General features: G+C 32.7%; 1 protein-coding gene across 1 annotated transcript; it reads right to left on the bottom strand.

Moving 5' to 3' along the window:
* Window positions 1-81: 81 nt before the first annotated feature.
* On the bottom strand, window positions 82-4256 carry LOC133704494 (MLO-like protein 6). Its single transcript, XM_062129327.1, has 15 exons — window positions 3903-4256; window positions 3572-3629; window positions 3217-3458; window positions 2952-3068; window positions 2794-2854; window positions 2507-2595; window positions 2187-2261; window positions 1986-2080; window positions 1852-1901; window positions 1715-1755; window positions 1421-1594; window positions 1274-1309; window positions 965-1032; window positions 758-818; window positions 82-671 (listed from the first exon to the last, which is right to left on the bottom strand). Exons 1-15 carry the CDS (start codon window positions 4023-4025, stop codon window positions 225-227), a joined length of 1737 nt encoding a protein of 578 aa, XP_061985311.1. The 5' UTR covers window positions 4026-4256; the 3' UTR covers window positions 82-224.
* Between the last annotated feature and the right edge of the window lie 9211 nt (window positions 4257-13467).

Here is a 13467-nt window from a genome sequence, read left to right as displayed (position 1 = left end):
AAAATTATTTTTCTATTTTTAATGCATTATTTCACTTGCAAAATAATCTCATTTATAACGGGACTCCTCAACAGTGCAAGAAGCGTGAAAAGCGTGGCAAAATCACCACCCATATGTGGTGCTATAAATCCTGTACAAGTAGGTTTCTATTTTTCTCACGTACAAGAAATGAACACATGACAAGTAAATAACGTTTGCTGAATAAATCCTGTATGCTTCTGCTATCATCTCCTAAATGTGAAATCACGAGCACTGCCAATGTTAATTTCGTGTTGGGTACGGATGGAGCCAGGCCCTGGAGGCAATTGGATCGAGTTTGGATCTTGAATATGTGTGACTTGGTCCCTAACATCAGGACTTCCATGGTTTACAGACTCATTGAGTTCATAATCATGTACAGAATTTGCTTCAGTATCCCATTGATCATTGTTGTCGTGATTCGAAAGCCTTGGAGAATTCGGGAAGCTATTAGGGGCAGTGCTGCTGCGGTGGTTACGCAAGAGATGAATTGGCGACATACCATGAGAGGGAGTTTGTGGTCTGCTTGACATCGGTGTGTGAGACTCAGAATTCTTGCCATGTTTACTTTGCTTTTTGGCTGTATGGTGCCAGGTTTTGAGTGCTGCTGCCACACGATCGTTAAACACTGTTGGTCTCATGCTAGAACCCATCTGAGAGATCACCGGAAACAATGTCATTCACAAGATAACAAAATGTCTTACTGCTATGAGCTAGGCATTTTAATGACAATACTAACCTGGGTCACTAGAGCATAGAGAGGCAGAGTCACGTAACTGCAGACGATCTGTATGATGACCCTGAAAATTCCCAGTTTACATCTTGTCAGCTATGCTTGAACCTTATGAAATCAGTAAAATATTGATAAAAAAAAGTCCTAACTATACAGAAGGTTTTAGCTAGGGGGTACTTTTTTCATGCCTTTCAATATGCTAACGAAACTCACCCCAATGCGATTCTGATGACGATAGCCTCAGTGCGAGCATGGTAGCAGGATTTTATTGAAAACTCATACTGAAAGAGAAGGAGCAATTAGTCAGGCAGAATGTAAGTGAAAAGTCCACACTTCTTAGGTTCTTAGTAAACTTTAGACAATGAATGCAATGTACTTAGCATCGGTTCGAATTGTCCACAAAACAAGTTAATGCTTCTTTTTTTCTTCTTTCAGGAAAAAAGGTGTTAAAGGATACTTTGAAGTACAACGTTTCCTAAATCATGCTGTAAATGTTAAAAAGAAAACGGTAGAATTGCTTACCACACTCCATATGAAGAAAGCAATCTGAAACGCGTTCTGCAATGAAGAAGGTTAAGACAACAAGTAAGCATAAGCATAAGCATAAACATAAGCAGGAAGCATTAAGATGTTCAGATAAAATTAGATAGCTAGATGTGTTTTGAGTACCTGAAAAAGAACTAGGTGAATGAGAAAGAGAAGGAATCGTGGGCGTCCAAACCAGAATAGGTCATCGCCTGGCTGAACAACGGGAGCACCCTTGACCACATCTCCTCTCTCTTGAATCCTTAGTCCCATTTGAGTTATGATCACTTGTAGCTTAGTTCCTATCGATAAAATTACCTGCAAAATTGCCAGTTAAATGTTATGACTTCCTGATGATCACAGAACTCGCAAGAGTAGGAAATTTATCGATCGATTATGATGGTAAAAGCAAAGGTTTTGGATGATATTTGTACTCACAACTAAAGGAATGAATGGTAACCAAAGATGAGAGTTCCATCCTGTCATGAGTAACGAAACAATTCTTAGCCCTTCAACCAAATAACTTTTTAGTACCTTATATCATCTGGGAACCAAAGCCAGAATGTTGTGCTTACCATGTGTATCGGTCAGCAGGAGCAACACTGCCATGAACCATATAATTGGACTGCGTACACAAAGTAAGGTTAGTATTCTAAAATAAACAATCAACCCGGGTAATTTACTGCTTCAAATGCTTGTAAGAACAGACCTGATCCCCACCACAACTTTAAAATCCTCATCAAGTGATCTGCTGATGTACTTTTGGAAGTCAAATCTTGTTTCGCTTCCAGGGGCCAAATGTGCCTGAAAGAAAATACCATAACATTGTAACTCCGATAACGAGAATGCCTTGTCAGAGTAAAGATTGCGTCGAGTTTAAGACTTCAAGTATGTATGCTTGGTAACTCACCGTGATAAATCCATGTCTCAATGTCATGTAATCAACCTTATTTACTGATCCAAGAAACTGTCTGAAGAAACACACCTGGTATAGGGGCACCAAAAAAAAAATGAGTTTCATATAAAAAATGAGCTCCGGTGCCCTGAAAAGTATAGGCTACAATGAATTAAAATACTAATCATATCACTCATTCCTATAGTGAAACCGTGATCTACCGTATCTTGAGTTCAGTACAGAATATGCAGTGTTTCGGTGATGTTATCTTCATAGCCCACTTTATTATTTCATAAAAGAAAATTCTTTAAGAAAAATCCACATTCAGTACTTACAATCCAAAGGAGAACTGGTGAGTTGCTCCATAGTTGCATATGCCTCCTTCCAAATGATGTGTCTCTTGCAAACCTAAACCTCTCTGGATCTGCATTCCATAAAGTCATTTAAGTATGGATGCCTAAAATAGAAATGGGTGCGACTGACTGTGACATTTTTAACCAACTAGTTCACTGAAAGTTGCTTCCATCCTTGTAAGTGTCATTTTGCATCTTTAATGAAATTGCAGGCAACAAATTATGATTTGATAATTGATCATTAAGCTAAGCTTTGACGAAAGACTTACCATTATGGTATTGGTACTCAAGTGTCTTTGTTTCATTCTCCCATGTCTTCCACTTCCTCATCTGCATTTCAAGAAGCATTGAAGAGATCGATCCGTCAGAAAAGGGAAAGCAATTGAGCATATGAGTAGGAAGTGAATAAATGTTAGCATTACAGTACCTTGGTTCTGCCTAGGAAATAGGTAATTATGCAGTAGAGCACATGTACAACTGCTAATATAAAGATGAAAATATGGAGCTGGTGGATTCCATATGATGATACGAGGGCCACTTTACCCTGAAACATAAGCAAGAATCAATGTTAAAAACCAGCTTCTCAAAAAATAGAGCTCGAGAGAACATATTCTGGACTTACTTTCACCAATCCTAGCAAATTTATGCAATTAAGAATTGGTAGTCAACGAATATGCTGATCTTATGATTACCTCTTCACATGTGTCATATTTTGAAGCTAAAAAACGTCTATGACTTTCTCCAGAATCCAAGAACTGAAGGAGCCTTCGACTATTGTCTTTAGAATCTGATGACTTTTCCGCTTTTGCTTTCTCCTCCTGCTTAGCATCGCAAGGATGCCAAGTGGCTGCAACACTTTTTGGAATGCAGATATCAGAGATTGGTCCTTGTAATATTGTTAGGAACAAGGATATGAATCCCATAAGCATGAGCTCTACAAAAAAGCATGTCAGAACAGAGGGTCAGTTACCATGTTTTCTGATATATAAAAAAAAAACCAATCGACTTTAAAACTGGCAAGAGCTTCTCAGACTAAAAATGGGTTACCTGCTTTAACTTTTTCAAGCGCTTCAACTAAAGCTATCTTGTGTTTTTTCTTCAACCACTGTAAAAGAAGTACAGAAAACAATAAGGTCTAAGCAACATAAATAGCCATTAAAAATTCTACTCCTTCAATTATATATGGGAACTGGCAGAACTTTAGTTCAATCGTCGGAACTGCTACAACTCATTTTCCGTGTAAATAAAAGAGGGGGAAAAACACTTCAAAATATACAAAACATGCTTGCATACTTTCAAGATTAACCAAGGTCTGAATTTCCTAACATGGTGCATATCATCTACCTAGCTAAACCATTCAAAGAAGGCATGGGCATACCTTTTCTACAACATGAATTAGATGTTCAATAAAGATTGAAATGCCAACCAAAACGAAGCAGACCACAGCAACAGCCCATGTTGGCGTCTCCTCAAGAGATATTGCTTTGTTCGTAGAAGACATCCCAGCTAGTATTACTAGTAACTTCTTCTAGTCCCTTCTACCAGAACAACGGAACCACCCTCCAAAAACTCACCAAGAATTGAAACAGAATAGAAAAGACTGGCTAGAGGTTGATTCTATGAGCAAGAAGTAGCAAGCTCAGCACAAAATTATGCAGAGCTCTATGGTTGTTCTCTGCATATATTTTTCTTTTCTTTGTTGCGTGTTTTTAGAAAGATAGGCTTCGCTTCTTGTTTTATACAAGTCTTGAAGGGGGGATACATGGATACCGAAACAGGAAGTTCAACTTTGACTGGTCCAAAGAAAGAGAGAGATTGCAATATATCCAATGTTCGAAAAAAGTACAAAACAACGCGCAGGAAGGAGAGACAGAAACAAACAAGTTGATGAAGAAAAGTCTCTCCTATGGCATGAATAAATTAAAGGATTCCTCCTCGTTTGCTGGCTCGGTCACCTTCTGATGAAGTCTTGGCCTGTCTTTTACTTGGCAAGTGACAAGTGCATTCTAACCTTAGAAATCAACATGTTTTTTTATTTTTTAAAATATTTTGAAGCACATAGAGTTCTACTTTTATTTTTATTTTTCTCTTTGAAAAAGATTTAAGTATTTGTTTAGCATTACCATGCTGTGATGTGACTTCACTAACGAATAATTACCATGACTAACGAATTATTACCATGCTGTGATGTGACTTGACTAACGAATAATTACCATGAGTAACGAATTATTACCATGCTGTGATGTGACTTGACTGACGAGTTATTACCTTGCTGTGATGTCTTCTATTCAAGACATGATGTCCACGTAGCATGCTTCGCCAGGAGCTTTTTATTTATTTATTAATGGTGGGTCTAAAAAAACATATTTTTAATGAAATATTACTTTAGACTACAAGGAAGTAAAACCAGAGATATTATAAGATCTTAGCTCACTGGATATTTATTCTGAATTGATTAAAATTTAACGGTAATGGCCAATTATATATAGCAGCCATCTAACCAGTGATTTCACTTCAATGTCAACATCTTTAATTGAAAACGACACGTGTTAACAACTTATTTACTATTTACGAGATTAAATTACTTTGACTTTGCTGGATGGATTTATTTCTTAATTTAACCATCGACGAGTATATATATATTCACTGTTAGAATTCGACTACTCTCTAACAAACTCAACTTTATTGGCTGAGATTGATAAAAAATAATAATAATAATAATTATTATTATTATTATTATCATCATCTTGGCCACCATCAATTCTTTATGTGCATGCTGAAGCAAAACACATGATTTGGGAGTTTTTATTTCACAAATTTATTCTGACCCTTTGAAGGAGTGAAAACCATCCATGGCGGGACTAGCTGGACGGGGGGTTGTTTGGTTGCATTTTTTTTAATCAGAGTCTTGAAACAAAGTAATAGCTTGAGAAATAAAGTACGTACAGAGGTGCATTTCCCTGATCTCGATGTGGATATATGTATATATATGCCTTCAATATATCCGATTAATAGAAAAATAAATTTAGCTTGAATATTTAAATAATTATGTTGAGCTCATGGGATTAGCATAATATTTCTTAATCTCATGAGGTTTTGGAAAGTTGGTTCAAGAGATGAATAATAATATTTTCCCCTACTGAATCCCCAGCTAGCACGAACCGTTGACTTTTCTTTCCTGGCTGGCTGATCAACTCTTGCAATAATAAGTTCTTATCATTGAAACAGTCATTGATGACCGATCAGTGTTTGCATGTCCGTTTAAAAATCATAGACACGTACGTTGTTAGCATGCTAAGAAATATAATAGCCTGTTGTTCCAATCCAGGACGACGCACGAATAATGTTTTAGATTGGCAGTTAGCGCCCAGGAATCAATGAAGCCTCGGCGAAATTCATACTACTACTTCTCGATATAACTATATGTCATGCCTGCGTAATGCTGTGGGTTTGTGACATGAATGTATGTTATTTGTGGGTTTATATAAAAAAAATTATATGAAAAAAAACTATTTTAATTTACAATATTTTTTAAAAAAAATATATAAAGTTAAATTCCCAACTAATTTAATATTAAAAAAATAAAATTGACAAAGATAATTTTAAAAAAATCATAAAAAAAACAAAAGGAAAAAAAACCAAGTAGAGAAATACTATAGCAATCTATAGTGTTTCATGAGAAAATCTTCAACTAACTCAATATTAAAAATAATAAAATCAATAAAGATAATTTTGAAAATAATCATAAAAAAATATGGGGGAACACTATAGCAATTCACGGTGTTTAAAAAAAAACTACAAACTAAATTCCAACCAGCTCAATATGAAAAAAATAAAATTGACAAAGACAATTCTAAAAAAAATCATACGAAAAGAAAAAAATCATGTGGCGAAACACTGTAGCAATCCACATTATTTTAAAGAAAAAAACTACAAAGCTAAATTCTCAACTAGCTCAATATTAAAAAAAATTGACAAAACAAATTCTGAAAAAAAACACAAAAAAAATGAAAAAAAGAAGAAGACCATTTTAGCAAAAAAAAAAAGCAAAAAAAACATGTGAGAAAGTTAAAGCTAAATTCTCAACCAGCTCAATATTAAAATCATTTAGGAAAACACTGTAGCAATCTATAGTGTTTTGTGAGGAAATATAAAATTATAATTCTCAACCAACTCAATATTAAAAAAATAAAATTAACAAAGATAATTTTAAAAAAGATCACACAAAAAAAACAAAAGGAAAAAAAAAACCATACAGGGAAACACTGTAGCAATCTATAATGTTTCATGAGAAAATTTACAGTTGTAATTTTCAACCAACTCAATATTAAAAATAATAAAATCGATAAAGAAAATTAGGAAAAAAAATCATAACAAAATAAATCATGTAAGGAAACATTGTAGCAATCAACAGTGTTTTAAAGAAAAAAAACTACAAAGCTAAATTTTCAACCAGCTCAGTATGAAAAAATAAATTTGATAAAAACAATTTTGAAAAAAAATCAATAAAAAAAGGTATATGGAGAAACACTGCAGCAAGACAAAAATCACATGGGAAAACATTATAGCAATCCACAGTGTTTTAAATAATTCCAAGGTTAAATTCTTAATCAGCTTATATATATATATATAAAAATAAAATCAACAAAGATAATTCTAAAAAAAAATCATTAAAAAAACCATGGGGGAACACTGTAGCAATCCACAATGTTTTTAAAAAAAACTACGAACCTAAATTCTCAACCAGCTTAATATAAAAAAAAAAAAATTAACAAAAATAATTTTGAAAAAAAACAAAACTAAAAGAAAATAAAACAAAAAAAGAAGACAATTTTGAAAAAAAAATGAAAAAAAAAACATGTGGGGAAAGTTAAAGCTAAATTCTCAACTAGCTCGATGTTGAAAAAATAAATTCAACAAAGATAATTTAAAAAAATAAACATGTAGAAAAACAATGTCGCAAAACAAAAACCATGTGGGGGAAATACTGTAGTAATTTACAATGTTTTTTTTAATTTACGAAGCTAAATTCCCAATCAGTTCAATATTTTAAAAAAATAATAAAGATAATTTTGAAAAAAAATAAAAACAAAAAAATTATAAAAACAAAAAAAAATAAGAAGAAGAAGTGAATTCTGGGGGGAAAAAATGTAAGACAAAAAAAAGGGGGGGAAATAAGCAATATATATATATAGGGAAAGCTAACCTTTATCAAGCATTTCACCATGACTTGGTACAGAATCAATCTTCACTTTCAACACCCGTAACAGATATAATATAATAATAATAATGTGAAAAAAACAAAATTACGTGGGGAATGAAAAAAAAACAAAAGGTTGCGTGGGGAAAGCTCTGTAGCTTTCCCCACGTGTTTTAGAGTTCTTTTAATAGTTACATTGATTGCAATTTTTAGCTAGGCCATGAAATGTACAGATGCTAGTGATTCGTGTAAGTCCAAATCCGTGCCATGACATTTTCAGTCGAGATCCTTCTATTAAATTTTTACGTGTAAAAGAAAACTCAAAAATCAATATATTCTTGATGATTATTCAAAAAAAAAAAGAAATAGAGCTGAAAGGCTTCCCAGATTGACCGCAAGGAATCAAGAATTGTCCAATAAGTTACTGGTTTATATTGCAGTGGAAAATTATATGTAGACTAAGCTTTTTGATTATTAAGCCTCCCCGTCGTGCCTTTCACGGAGGCTTTGGATGATTATAGAGACAAAATATCGAGCATTCCTTAGAAATTTCAATGGTTACTGAATTAATGGGACCATTGAACTGGTGTTGATGAATAAGCCAAAAGTCCAAGATCGAATCGACCGGCCAATTAAGAGAGAAATTTATGCGATTTTGCTTGTTTTTACTTTAGCCAAAAGTCCAGGATTTAACATTAAATGGCCAACAGCGAAATTTATGTGATGTTTTTTGCTTGTGTACGACTGTATGCAAGTCGTGTTTTCGTAGGCATTGCATAGGTACATATGCCGTGCGATTCATCACTGGCAATTTGTGTTTTCCCAGGCTGGTGTTGATGAATAAGCCAAAAGTCCATTGAATTAATGGAACCATTGAACTGGTGTTGATGAATAAGCCAAAAGTCCAAGATCGAATCGACTGGCCAAGAGACGAATCTAGCCCTTATCCACACCAGTGAAGCAAGTGGGATATTCAGTTTGCTATAGTGGTGGGTCCCTATGCAGTGCTTTGGTTGGTTGGACCAAAACTTAGACCGATCAATAACGTTATTAAAAAATTTAAAATTAGTTTTTAAATTTAATATAATTTATATGATTTGAATCGTTTTAATGTATTAATATCAAAAATAATTTTTTAAAAATAAAAAAATTTATTAGCATAGCATGTATTTCAGCATAAAAATTATTTGAAAAGCAACCACTACCATACTGTCAAGCACCCAAATATGTAATTTGTGATAGTATTTTGAATTAATTTTTTTAATAAAAAAATATTTTAATAATAATATCTTTTTAAAAGCAAAAGAAAAATTTGAAATTGAAATTCAGGTGATTCAATAAATCCTTAATTAATTTAATAATATGATTATATATATAAACATATGATAAAAAAACAACGATTAATCAGAAAAAATAAACGTAATTAATGAAAATAAAAAAGATGAGAATAACAACCCTGGTTCTTATTTGAAGCTCACAAGTAATCAAGGTTGGTGTCCGTCCCTTGACATCCATGGGACCATAATTAATGGGCAAGTGTACAAGTTGTCATCTCTTATGCAAGTGGCTCATAGCATTTAAGAGATCGAACAGACTCCGTCTAGCCACAAAGGCCGTACATTAATCTATCCATCGAGCTGGCCATTTCATCAAGTGGCGAAATTGAACTCCATGTTTATTTCAGTGAAGTGATGATATCTATCAATGGTCGCCAAAAGTGTTGAATGGTTAAAGAAAAACTAGTTTTATTTATCTTCCATTAGAAATCTAATCTTGGCCCCAAGAACTCCAGGTGCTGGTTCATGTCTGAAAGGGAAAAAAAATGCTTCATGTAATATAAATCTCTGCAGAATTGGAGCGCTAAGCTCTGTTTAAGTTGTAGCGAGTTCTGACGTAACTCAAGCATTCATGAGGTGAACTTGTTGTTGTATTAAACAATCTAGCCTGTCATTTTCCTGCTGTTCTGCTAGTTATGGGACAGCCAACTTGCTAGGGAATGATGGACCTTGACGGCCTACTTGTAACCCAGGAAGAGGGTGCTGATTTCAGCTGTTGAGCCCTACCGTGGCTATTCTTCCAGGGAGAGTTGACCAGCCCAACGTTAGCTGGGTTGGTTCAATGGATTGTCTTGTGCTGGGGAAAACTTCATGATTAATTCTCAGCGCTCGCATTAATTGGACGGGAAATATTTAAATAGATCTGCGTGATCAAACAAAGTATGTGGCTTTGTTGTCAGCGTTCATGTCATCGTAATAGCAATCTCTCGTGTCTAATTACAACACTCTAAATTTCAAGAGGTGATTATTTTCGGTTTGATTTGATTTTTATTAAAAAAAATTAATAAAATTAATTTTTTTTAAAAAATTGAATTTGATTCAAATCGACCGGTTTCTGTTCGGTTTGGTTTTTTAAAGTAAAAACCGGTCCAAATCAGTTTGGCTCGTTTTTTTCCGGTTTGGCTCCATTTTTTTGGTTTTAAGCTTAAAAAACTGAAACCAAACCGGTCGTTTTTTTCAAAATTTTAATCGATTTTTTTTATAATTTAATTTTTTCAATTATTTTTTTTTAATTTTTTCAATTTAATCAGTTTTTTGATTTTTTAAAACATCCTACTCCATTGTGTGTATCTGCACGTTACAAGACTATTTAAGGAAATTTACGTGGATTTAGATGCTTCTACTTTCTAGTCATTTTTCTTTATCTTTCAAGGTATTTAAATCAAATTACTTTCATATATATATTTTTTATTAACATAGATGTTTTGGTCAGTTTATGTGCACCTCGACTAATCTACGGGTTCTGAAGTTAACTATTATATAAGTCTTCAGTAGTCATCATATTAGCAACCACATAACTCGAACCCGAGACCACAGGAAGAGCAAAGTTATTGATCCTAAATTTCTACCACTGAACCACCTATTAGATGATTAAGTTAATCTCATATTTAATTATAGACAAGTTATCCTTATTAGAACTAGTGTATTTATAAGAAATTTATTTACTTGTAATTTAATTTTAAATTCAATTTTGAAATGATAATATAAAAACCAAACTATTTACCATTTAAATTCTTGATCAAATCGTTTCTTTCTGTGCAGTGCAATAGGACCATACAAATCTAATGCTCTTGTCACGCCATCTCAAAACACAATTAATTAATTCTAAGACGTAGAATGATTGTTCAGATTTTAAGTTTGTTTTTTAAAAATTATTAATTTAAATTTAATAAATCTCAGAGTTACTGAAAACTTATATGATCGTTAATTTTAGAACTTGTAAAATTAGTTAAGATACGCACAAACTGATCTGAATATTTATATTAATAAAAATAGACATAATTAATTAAAATAAAGCGACGGGAATATGATTTGTCGTTGATTATTGACTTGGTATCTTAATAATAAAAACGATTCCATCATTTGTGATGCCAAATATTTACTTGACAGCATAACACACGCAATATTAAAAGAAAAATATATCCCATGAAAAAAAAAGGAAAGAGAAGAAGAAGAAGAAGAAATATAAGCGATAGCGTGATATTAGCATTTAACATATTATTATTATTAATTCTTCTTAATCAAAATACATCAAATTTTTCAATCATTAAGCAGTAAAACGTAATAATAGCTAGTGGATAGCGGCACGCGCGCACACACGCGCGCGCGCGCGCGCGTGTATTATAGCAATACAGCAATTTTGTTGAATAAATAAAATCTCTCTTCAAATGAGAAACGTAATGCTTATAGCATCCCAGACGTCTAGTTTTGGGACTTTTCAAGCCTTTTCGGATGCCCGGTCATAGTTTGCATGAACTGGAGTTGTGCTCAAGCCAACTTGTGTTATCTCAAATTATTGATGACTAACTTGTGTTTTTTATCTGTTTAATTGTCAATTCCGTCTTAAATTACTGATATATTTCTTTCCAGTTTAAAATATTAAATAAACAGAAATATATTTTATCTCGTTTATAATTTTATTATGTTAAAAAAATTCCACTTTGAACGTTTCGATTCTGTTCCAGCTAAATAATATTTAAAAAAACAATAATTTACATTTTTCAATAAATAAAAACCACGAGTTGTGATGCAAAAACAAATTCTTTTTAAATCTCACTTAAATTTTGCCAAATTAATCAAATAAACCAAATTTAAATAAGTCAACTAGTTTAATCGAAACATCTTTCAAATCCATTTAAATAAAAACCAATACAATTCAAGTTTCATATTATTAATAAGTTATCAAGTTGACTCATCGAGAGAGAAGTTTAATAGATATGATGAACTCAATTGAAAGCTTAATTCACGGTCAGACTATAATATAATTGTTCCGTGGTTGACCAAATTCAACCTTACATGCATGATCATATAGTTTTTATACAAGAGTTCATGTTAGCTTATAAGAACATAATGAAGATATAGAATTTATTATATTATTATTATGATACGGGAATACGTTTTTTAAAAAGAAAGCAAAACAACCTACGTACCACCGTGAGGCAACCCATGTAACTAAGTTATCAGGTTTTTGTTCGGAAATTTGAGAAATGAGCTAAGGCAGCAGTAAAGTAAAACTAGTATGATGCTCGGAAAAGAAAGGTTAATCCGTCTGCATACAAAACAAAGCAACCAGGTGACCCTCTAGTCTTCTGACACACCGACGAAGAGGAAAAAATTTTGGTAGACGGGGCTGAAAAAGATGTTCTGCCCTGCCATCTCCATTGTTTTCGGAATACAGACCAAAAGGAAAACCAGTACTCACCGAGTCACCGGAGAGCTTTTGCCAGCAGATATAGGCTCGCTTGTACTGGGCGGAAAGCTTTTGCCAGCAGATATAGGCTCGCTTATACTGGGCCCAATGCCCCATTTGCCCATCCGTTTTTTTCTTTCGGCAAACTAGCCCACTTTTATTTTCTAGTCCGCCAGGAACAGGACTATATCGCAAAAGTAATTTTTATACCAAATATTTTTTTTAAAAAAAATTTATTTTTAATATTAACACAATAAAAAAATTAATAAAAGCTTAAAACCGAACCATTAAAAAAATTAATTAAACCGATTAGAATTTTTAAAAAACTAATCACTTCGGTTCGATTTTATAAGCTTGAAACTGAACTCAAACTCAAAAAACTAAGCCAAACCGGAAAAAAAACCAAGCCAGACCGAGAAAAAACAAGCAAAACCAGAAAAAACTAAGTCAAATTAAAAAAACTGGTTTGAACCGGTTTTTATTCTAAAATAATCAAACCAACCGGTTTTTATTTTTTTAAAAAAATGGTTTTGTTAAATTTTTTTTATAAAAATCAAACTAAATTCAAAATCATCATTCCTAATAACTGCTAATCATGTATTATTATTATTATTTAATTTGAGATTTCATAAACATTTTATTTTGAACGGAGATATATAGATAAATAAAATAGCTAGGTCCTGGTAAAATTATCTCGATGAATAAAAATATTAGAGCTGTACATAACAAATACAACATATATATACAGTATTAATTATTGTATCTGTGTAACGAATATCCTACGCATTTGATCCCAATAAAAATAGTTAGCCTAAATATTTATTAGTGAGATGTATTAATCATATAATTATCACTAAAAGTTTGTAACCTACGAAAGCCAAATGGTTCTTAATTGCCAGCTATTAGCTGTACTTAGTTCCTTAGTGATAAATTTAGTATTAAAGCAAAAGATTACGTAACCTCCGAATCTTGATTAATCATAGACAAAAATAGAGAG

This window comes from Populus nigra, chromosome 10 (assembly GCF_951802175.1).
Source record: "Populus nigra chromosome 10, ddPopNigr1.1, whole genome shotgun sequence".
NCBI lineage: Eukaryota > Viridiplantae > Streptophyta > Magnoliopsida > Malpighiales > Salicaceae > Populus > Populus nigra.
The sequence above is the reverse complement of the archived record's forward strand: the minus strand, read 5'-3'. Positions and strand labels throughout refer to the sequence as shown.

Excerpts from the sequence above, each read along its gene's own strand:
- LOC133704494 (XM_062129327.1), bottom strand. The coding sequence starts at position 4,025 with ATGTCTTCTACGAACAAAGCAATATCTCTTGAGGAGACGCCAACATGG. Across the intron at positions 1,756-1,851 it reads CCTGCTGACCGATACACATG|GATGGAACTCTCATCTTTGG; the intron begins GTAAGCACAACA and ends TACTCATGACAG. Across the intron at positions 1,310-1,420 it reads TTCACCTAGTTCTTTTTCAG|AACGCGTTTCAGATTGCTTT; the intron begins GTACTCAAAACA and ends TCTTCATTGCAG.